This window comes from Aegilops tauschii, chromosome 2 (genome assembly GCF_002575655.3).
Source record: "Aegilops tauschii subsp. strangulata cultivar AL8/78 chromosome 2, Aet v6.0, whole genome shotgun sequence".
Lineage (NCBI taxonomy): Eukaryota > Viridiplantae > Streptophyta > Magnoliopsida > Poales > Poaceae > Aegilops > Aegilops tauschii.
The window spans coordinates 541848964-541858754 of record NC_053036.3 but is presented as its reverse complement, the minus strand read 5'-3'; the positions used below and the strand labels follow the sequence as shown (position 1 = coordinate 541858754).

Below are 9791 nucleotides of genomic sequence, written 5' to 3'. Positions count from 1 at the left end.
GGTGTAGATCTGCAAGCAGTGTGTTTAGCAAGCATCAGTCCGAATGAAGAGCAATTACAGATTGGAATAAGAAACCACTCAACCCTAAGATCCAAACCTTGTCCAGCTCATGGTCGACGTCGAATGGCTGAATTCTCCTGGACCCCCTGGGATTGTCCTTGTTCCAAGTTATGATTCGCAGCCACTGAGCCACCATCTCCTCGGTGACCTCCTCTGGGTGGACCCGAGCGGTGTCATCAACGCCCGAATACATCCACATCGGATGGTCGCGGGCTTGGAGAGGCTGGATGCGTCGACTGAGGAACACTTCCAGCAAATCCATGCCAGTAACCCCCTCCCGGATTAACCTGACAACCTGGTCGACCAGATGTGAAACCTCGCCTTTCTCCTCTAGAGTCACGGTCAATGAATAAGGAAGGCGGGGTCGCTCCGTGGTGATTGGGGGAAGACCGGTCGACTGACCTGGAGTCGGGATGTCCTTGCAATAAAACCAAGTCGACTGCCACCCGCGGACTGACTCGGGAAGGGTAATAGCAGGAAACACACGCCTACCTCTGTTCTGAATCCCTAAACCCCCGCACAACTGAAGCACATGCGTCTTTTCGTCAGTCGAATGAGCTTTCTTCACCGACTGAGATCGGCAAGTGAATATATGCTTAAACAGACCCCAGTGCGGGTGACAACCCAAGAAGTTTTCGCACATCAAGATGAATGCGGCAAGGTATGTGATGGTGTTCGGAGGGAAATGGTGGATTTGGGCACCGAAAAAGTTCAAGAAATCCTGAAGAAAAGGATGTGGAGGCAAAGAAAGACCACGATCGACATGGGTTGCAAGGAGGACGCGCTCACCCTCTTACGGCTGAGGCTCGGTCTCATTCACCGACAGCCTCCAAGATCCGTGAGCGATCAAGCCCATGCTGGCCAGATCCTCCAGATCTTCCTTCTGGATCGTGGATCGAACCCAATCCCCCTGGATAAAATCGGGCGGCAAACCCGACCTTGACGACGACCCCCGAGTCGTCTTCTTGCCCTTCGCCGCCGCCGCCTTCTTCGAGCGCTCCAATGCCGCCGTCTTGTCCTTCCCCATGGCGGTGGAGTGTGCCCTGGCCGAGCGGAGATGGTGAGTTCAGAGGAAGATGCAGTAGAAGAACGAAGGAGGAAGAGATAGACTGAGGCGCACTATGCAACGCGTCGGCCTCGACGCCCTTTATGGGCCTGCTGCCGAGTGGCTGGCCCATGGGCCCAGGCGATCCTGTCAAATCCCACAACAGTCGCGCGCCCGATACGTGGCGAAAAAGGTGGCGCAAGAATCGAGGCACCCCTGTCTACCCACTTCGATAACTACGGCGCACTCTGTTCCGCGCGCTTCTCCAAAATTTTGAATCCCGTGAGATCCGGGAACCGCAGAGCAACCAATCGCACCGGAGATTTCGCACCAAACCAACACTCGAAGACTGTCAGTAAAGTTCACTCGACAACCTCTGAATCGATTGAGTCGACTGAAATGAGGTTGAAGCCTCAACATGATTACTAGACTTTGGTGAAATGACTCCGAAGCATAGAATCGAGTCGGAATGAACTTCAACCCTTCTTCACTCGAACCTCAATTCATTCGGGGGCTAATGACGATGACATGTACCTAGGGTAGGGTCATAGGCCTGTCCTAGACGTCCTACCCAAGGTCACTGCCTTAAAGTCATGTACGTTCAAGAATCAACAGAAGGTACCGACTGAAATACCATAGAGTGTAATCCACTCGACCAGATGTCCCACTCGGATACCCCAATTTCATTCGACAAAGATGGAATCACTCGACCACAAGAAGAATCACTCGGAGAACAGAAGATCTAAAGCCACCCCGGATGGCAACGGTCAGACATTCACTCTGTAGTATGAAGATCATTTATAACTCTTTACAACTGGCGTTACCAGTAAGGCCATGTCTTAATGTACATTGAACTATGTGTAACGTGGGATGGCTGGGGTCCTGGCGCACTCTATATAAGCCACCCCCCTCCTCTGGCACAAGGGTTCACACCCCCTGTAACTCTCACGCATAATCCAGTCGACCAAGCCTCCGGGCACCGAGACGTAGGGTTGTTACTTCCTCCGAGAAGGGCCTGAACTCGTACATCTTGCGTGCACAACCTCATCGTAGCTAGGATCTTGCCTCTTCCTACGTACCCCCTATTCTTACTGTCAGACTTACTCCCACGACAGACACCGCAGTTGCGTGGGGGCGACTCCGGCTCCTCCTTGACGCAGCGCACGATTTGGACGTCACGGTTACGCGGGTGCGACGTCGGCTCCTTGACCCACTAGAGTGGGGACTCCGGCTTGTGCTTCACGCGGTAGAGCGGTGGCTCCTCCTTGACATGTGCCGGCGATGATGGCGTCGGGCCCATCTGACGGAGCAAATGCTCCTTCATTATCTCCATCAGACGGATGTTCTTTGTCAGTTAGAGCGGCCTCCGTGAGGAGGTGTGGCCACTGCTCCGACTGATGTTGTGGCGTTTGGTCCTCCTTGTTGCCGGAAGAGATGGAGATCTCCTTGTTGGAGGAGCCGGCCGCCGTGGATGCCAAGGGGCCCGGAGAGCGACGGCGGCGACATCACCGCTGGAGTTTTGGGGGCTCAGAGAGGAGGAGGAGCTCAAAGAGGAGGAGGTGTCTATGTGCATCGTCGGCGCGCAGTTTAAATAACCGCTGCCACAGCCAGGTGGTCAGCCCGCTCTAATGCGGCGCAGCGCCCGAAGTTGGTTTCTTGAAACACGGTGTCACATTGAAGCGGTGACTCCAGAGAGGCCGCATCCGTCAGTGTTGCCCTCATGCCCGGTCTTGTTGTGCAGCATCAATGCCAACCGTTGCATGCTCTGTGTCGGCATTAATACGGCACGGCAAGCGACGCGGGTGTTCGATGAAAAGCACAGGAGAGGCATGTGTTTTTTTAATGGACCAGGGTAGTCAGGAACAAGCATGGCAGCGGTCCAAAAGCCCACAAACACCCGCATGTCTCCGGTTTGCAGGAAAAAAACAAGTCCAGACCAGCGTGCAGACCGGTACAGGCCCGTGTTGGCGCAGTCTGGACAGTTCCGCGTTGGAGATGCCTTTACACCTTTGAGAAGAACCTTTGCATTACTGATTATTGCTTACGTGGAAATGAATGAATCAAATGGTTCCACACATACACAGATGAGCTATCTGGGAGCTCGACTGAGTACAGTTCATACACAACAACGCTAGTCTTATCTTGGACTAAATGTCTACTCCCTTCATTCCATAATGTAAGATGTTTTTTGACGCTACACTAGTGTCAAAAAACGTCCTATATTATGGGACGGAGGGAGTAGAATTTAGGGGGTGGAGTTCCAGATGGACGAGGACGTACGAATTTTGCACGTGTCGGCCTTCTCACCTTCACAAAGTCCCGACTAACAGGACGCTCATGACTGCAAGATGACCTGCGCGGAGTCCCCGGGCTCGCAGACCAGCACGCGACGATCCGCGGGGATCTTGCTCACCAGCTCTGGCTGGGACCTCTCGTACTCGGCGCCAACGTACGCCGCCGCCTCCTCGGCACGGTCGCTTTCGACGATGGCGAGGCAGCAGCCTCTGAAGCCAGCGCCGCTGAACCGCGCGCCGAGGACCCCTGGCGCCTTCAGGAGGATCTCGTACAGCTGTATCATCTCTTTGCTCCCTGCAAGTTTGGGAATTCCGTCAAATAGTACTAGTAGCGTTCGTTCTGTCAGGACTGCTAGCGACATGTAAAAGAATCGTGACCTGAAACTGAATGTCACAGTGGATCCTGAAGTGTTTCAATGGACATACCGCATTCGTAGTTGACTATGGAGCTGCGGCCAGATGCAGAGATCAGCTGTCCCAATTCTTGTAGGTCTCCACGAGCCCATGCCTCTCTTCCTGAACACAGATTAACCAGAACGAAAGTATTAGCTGAAACTTCAGTGGAGGTACGAAAGAGTCAGTGGACCGTCAAATGTTAACTGTAAGTCTGTAACCTTCTGTCTAGCAGGTCCAGTCAAATACTATTAGTACATATGGTGAATGAGAAATACCAGGTAAACCACCTCTTTCTTTTGGACGTGCATAGACTGAGATAGATGCAACCCCAGTATTTTCATGAAGAATACAAAGTACTACTACATACAGTTCATGTATGCCGAACAAAAAGGTCGAGAAACACTGGTTTATTTTTGGACATGCAATGAGTAGTACAAATATGGTGAACTATGGATTTGATATTCCTGTGTTAAAAAAAATGGATTTGATATTCCTGTGCATGGAAACTTGTCAAGGAGGAATTCAAGTTGCAGAATCAAATACATTGAAGGGCATACATGAAACATATGATAAGCTTACCCTTAACAACTCGCTTCATTTCAGAGAAATAGTGCTCAGCTCTCTTGGCAAGATTTTCATCTAATATACACTGCACGAAATGTTATTGTCAAAATGCGCTAGATTCAAGGTCTGGTACCAGTAATAAGATATCTAGGAAATGGAGCTGGAATTGGTAGGGTACCTTTTGGGCCTCATATACACCTGGATCAACTGCAATAACAGGAAAAGTGATATCAGACTTGTTAGATTTGATGAATAGGTCACAACGAACCAATGTAAATTAGATATTTTACCTTTACGGAGTATTGGTGCATCTTCAGAGCCTGACGCACTGGGAATTCAAGTAGCGAATGATGATTAAACTTTTGTTATGTTATATGAGAAAGGAAGCTACTAACAGAGACTGCACAGGGATCATGAACTTCAGTTCTTTAAAAATGAACATGCCATCTGTTTGCATGACTAAACTGAAATACTCGATCATGGAACTCACCATAAAAGAGCACGTGCAGCCTCTTTGCACTCGAAGACTCGCATATTATACCCACGCGACTTGGGTAGGTTATGTTGCAAACCTGAAAATGCCAACAAAATCTTGAATGGCGGCCGACCTTGAGGTTGCTGGCTTTTACTTAGTTCCGAGAAGTAGACGTAGGAAGGTGAGGCAGTCTACAAAATCGAGTCTCAGTCACTACAAGAATACTAACAGACAACATTGCAACTAACATTTCCCAGCAAAATCTGGGCGTGAACGACACAAAATAAGGAAAGGGATGCTAGGGTGAGTTGACATGTTTGAATAGCCCCAATACTGCAGTTCGATCAAAAATTTGAACTTAAAGGCACTTTTTCTTCTTCTTTTTTTTGCGGGTGAAAAGGCACTTTCTCTAATATCATAACAACAGCCTTAAGATGTTAAAAAAATCAATCATACTGGCTGGACAAATAAACATACTCCCTCCAACCCAAATTAATGTACAGAGGCTGCATCAATTAATTTGGATCGGAGGGAGTAATAAACTTTGAGAAAAAATAAAAGCGAAGTGTTACCTTGCAATCCATGAAGGTGAGGTAGCCATATCGAGACAATAAAATGGCTGATGGATCTAGAATGCCATTTTCAAGACCCAAATATCTATTTTCAATGGACCTGACAAACAGGATGCACATTGTTCTAAGTCATTCCATGGTTAGCAACAGCAAGTTCAACAAACATACTGGGGGGTTGAAACTACTTTGGTCCTTCCTATAGTATAGAGAATTGGAGATGGAAAGGAAACAAACTTACTTGTCCAACTGAATGTTATCAACTGGTGATAAAACCAGATCATTTACATTTTCTAAAGCCAGCAAATAGGCGATGCCAACCTGATGAGGATTGTACAGAGAAAAGTATATTAATATGTGCTCTTGCACAATGCTGTTATGAACTCCAAGTAAAATAATGTACAGATGGGGGCATAGAAAAAGTTAAGAACATATGTTGTTGTGCATGATCTATATGCTAGCAAAGTTACATCAGGTTTTAACTATAATTACAGCATAATAAAAAGTTGTAGCTAGGACCTGTATTAATTCCATGTTAGCTTTCAACACATGATAATGCATATAAGGTATAACATATCAGTTAGCTTACAGCTGCAGACGAACTAAGCCCTGAACTGTCAAGTCCATTCACTCCAGAAATATAACCTATTATACCCTGTAAAGAAGCTATTCGTCAACAGTTTTCTGAAACCTAGGATAATCTGGACTGTTACATCGTTGAAATGGAGATACCTTTCTGAGATCATATCCACTATTTTGCAGGGCATAAACTGCACCTCTTGCATAGCTTTCCCAAGTTATGTTTCCTCGGTTCTCAATAGGCTTTTGCAAGTCATCAACTCTGTTAAAAGTGATGGAGCATGCAAGTTCTGACTTTAGCTCTCTCACATTGAAGATTTAACAGAACCTGAATTTAGGGATAGAAACAACAGCTATCATAAAATAGGGCTATCTTTCCTAGCAAGGTAATGTGTTCATCACGAACTAGCTAGAGGTAACAGAATGAAGTGACTACAGGTTAATACTTAGTCATCACAAAAAACAATGAGACGGCACTCAAAGTTCTCCTCGGTGAACCCACGTGGCTAGAGTATTCGATATTTGATAGGGTGGAAACTGTATTTGAAGAGATGTGGTGTGTATGGCCCTACCTGAATCGAGTAATGCCTTTAAATTGACCAGACTGGAGTACAACCTGAAAAAGGAAAGGAGGTTTACCAATAGCAAATATGCATAACACTATTGCCATAGTGTGATACAATTGATTATACGAGTGTGAATGCATAACTACTAATTTGAAAGAAGACCACATTTTCCACATGTGGTGGTTTTAGCAAACATATAAACTAGATTAAGAAACAAGATTCAGAAGGTGGTGCAATCGATTATTTGTGCAAAAATAATTAGTTAGATTACAATATCAGAGTCCTCACAAAAATATATATGGAATATCAGAGAACCTACAGAAAAACTGCTTCAGTATATTTACCCACCTCAGCATCATCAGAGGGCACAAAGCCAAGAAGTACTCCATAATTGATTGTCATAGCAGTCACTATTCCGCCCTGCCAGTTTGCAGAACAGATTTTCATAGTGGTACTCCAAGTCAGTTAGCAGATCCTCGTATTGCTAGAGACAACAAAATAGACAAAACTAACTTACAGCATAATAGATAAGTTTTCATCAGAACAAAATCACGAGTATTATGCACCCCAAATCACAAGAACTAGCTGTCTATATAGCCATTTGCGAAATGCTAGATTCATGCAACACCATTGACTTGTCCAAGAGTGGAAGATACTACAATGGCTATTCCAAGCAGGCTTGCATTAGTTTACAGTCAGTTGGACCTTGTACCGTTAGCCGTTGGCAGCACTGAATTGGTATGTTACCTGCTGACAACAGGGTCATTCCCACCATAACTCCGTAATACAGCAGTTCATGCACATTTTGTCCTTCCTCTAAATATGATTATGAAACACTGTCCTTCTTAGCGAAAAACTAAACATGAAATCGAAACCAATGTTGCTGGAGCTTATTCATAACTCTGAAGTAATTCATGCTACAGCCCTAATAAGAAATATCTGGAGTTATCACACCTTTCCAAATAAGGCCAAACTGATATTTCTGGTTATTGGCAAGAACCAGTAATCGCCATTATGTCTAACTTGCTAGCGCTGCTTTACAAAGATTTCTGCAACTTTCAAACATTTGCAGGGGGGACATCTAGTAACCAGACATGTTACCATCTGCTAGCCAATTATTATCCTAAAAAACATCAAGGCCGATCAATGTTGCTGGTACCACTTGGTCCACACATCTTATCCAACAATTTTCTAGTCATGTAGCTACAATATGACTTGCAGCACATCGTATACAATCAAAGCTGTGTGAATAGCAAGGCATGCTGGATGCACAACTGAATTCTAGCTTTCGGTTCCAGTGCTGCAGTATGATATATTGCATATCATCAGTAAGCATAACCATGACTTAAGGTTATCAAGTAGTGGCAGTTACCTGATGATCAATGTGGGCCCCCAAAGGACAAATCCTGTAGGGGCAAGCAACCACCCTAACCTCTCTCGCATCTCTTCCACTAATCTCGACCACATTCTTCCGCACAATGTCAAGCTGCATTGCCAGAAACAGTATAAATAAACCTGAGGCTCATACACATCAATAACATAGATGAACTTAAGTTAGCAACCTACCATAGGAAAGCATGTAATTTAACCAATATAATTGCATAACTAAAATGCATCCCAGGTCATGCGGATGCCACTGAAACGACTGAATTTCGTTCGTCTGATTAGCTATAGCAAAAATTGAGCTGATGGGGTCTCAAAAATCTCCAGGCGTTCAGAGAGTACAGCAGATTGTGGTCCTACTGGAGCCATCCACATCAGCAATTACCACGTAACCGAAAAAATAAGTGCAGATCCTTACGTCCCCTCTCCCACAGGTCTTCGGCAAAGCTCCACCTTATATCCCCACAAAACAAATTAATTCAGAAATAACCGCCATAGTGAAAATTATGTCGGCACCACATTAATTCCGAGCAATCAGTGTACCACTACCGTCGACCGTATACATCCGTTGGGGTAAAAATTCCGCTAACAGTAAAAGGTCCTTTTCGACGCCCGCGCTAGAGAAATGGGAAAGGGAATTAAACTGGACAGTTCGTCGAGTAAGCAGTTCAGACGTCAAACTGGTGGCTAAACAAATGGGGAAACGCGGACGAGCGGCCGCGATTCGAGGCTCGAACCCTAGATAAATCCCCAAACATCCCGAAGTTTACGGGGCCGCGAGATCAAGAGCACCTCTCCCCCGATCGATCATCCAGGCAATGCGGGTGAGGGCGGGGGTGGGGGCCTTTCCTTACCTCCTCATCCGACGGCCACCGCGACGGCGACCCTCCTCCCGCCGGCGCCACCATTCCTCCGCCCGCCGCCGATCTCGCCGCTCGCCGCTCGCAGCCTAGCAGGTGGTGGCCGTGTGCGAGTGGCGCGGCCGCAGTGTGCGCGGGGCGGCGTGAGGTGGCGTGTGCGTGTTTGTTTCTTTCCGCCTTCGATCGAGCGCGCGTGAGTTGTTTATCTCTGGCTGGCTGGCTGGCCCCGTCGTCGCGCTGGCAGTCAGGCGAAGGTGGGTCTGCTAGTGTGATGGCGATTTGTTGGTTGTCGATCACGGGATCGCCGCCGTTCACGCCCGCGCGGACGGCCGGATGGACTGTGTGCGCATCGGTGACAGCTACGTCCAACCGCTGCGATTTTCTGAACGGACGACAGTGATCTGCGTCGCGGGCGCACCAAAATAGGTTACGCCGATTCTTTTCTGATTCTGAGGGTACGGAAATAAGTTGGTACGTATTTCGCTCCTGTGCTGAGCTGTGGTGCGTGGGCCGTCGGTTCGGTTGCGAACCAAGACAAGTAGTGGTACACGGGAGGACAATAATGATTTTCCGGAGGACTGTGTGAGTGACCACACACGTTGCTGTAGCTCGACGCTGCATGCATGTGCGCGAGGGGTCACGGACTCGCGGTGCTGTTTTTAGCGTACGTGCTACCGGACAAGATGGAAGCTACGGTCGGTACATGTTGTTCGTCCACTCGTACCTAGGTGTATCTTCGGATCTGTCTTTGATGGATTTGCTTGGATCTGTTCGTCGTTCGTCTTCGTTCGTGTATTTTTAGGTTGGATCTTTTTGATCTACACTCTTCATCCGCGGTGGTTGCTGTTCTGGTGCGTTGGTTCTACGGGGCATTAGCACGACGACTTCCTGACTGTCTACTACAACAAGGTTTGCCCGGCTCCGGCGAGGGAGGGGCGATGAGAGCGGCGCCCCTTCGACTCGCTTCAGTGCTTGTAGTCGTCGCTAGGTGGTCTACGGA

General features: G+C 47.5%; 1 protein-coding gene across 1 annotated transcript; it reads right to left on the bottom strand.

Annotated features, from left to right (window-relative positions):
• Positions 1-3105: 3105 nt before the first annotated feature.
• Positions 3106-9219, bottom strand: LOC109748337 (galacturonokinase). The gene is made up of 14 exons (XM_020307373.4): positions 8786-9219; positions 7921-8034; positions 6897-6968; positions 6555-6598; positions 6136-6244; positions 5993-6058; positions 5645-5724; positions 5407-5506; positions 4850-5025; positions 4650-4687; positions 4538-4566; positions 4375-4444; positions 3826-3915; positions 3106-3694 (listed from the first exon to the last, which is right to left on the bottom strand). Exons 1-14 carry the CDS (start codon positions 8837-8839, stop codon positions 3441-3443), a joined length of 1296 nt encoding a protein of 431 aa, XP_020162962.1. The 5' UTR covers positions 8840-9219; the 3' UTR covers positions 3106-3440.
• Positions 9220-9791: the final 572 nt, after the last annotated feature.

What these genes read in the sequence shown, in the direction of transcription:
- LOC109748337 (XM_020307373.4), bottom strand. Translation starts at nt 8,839, where the DNA reads ATGGTGGCGCCGGCGGGAGGAGGGTCGCCGTCGCGGTGGCCGTCGGAT. An exon ending in GATAACATTCAGTTGGACAA is followed by an intron (nt 5,507 to 5,644) that starts GTAAGTTTGTTT and finishes CCTGTTTGTCAG; the next exon opens with GTCCATTGAAAATAGATATT. An exon ending in AATGAAGCGAGTTGTTAAGG is followed by an intron (nt 3,916 to 4,374) that starts GTAAGCTTATCA and finishes ATCTGTGTTCAG; the next exon opens with GAAGAGAGGCATGGGCTCGT.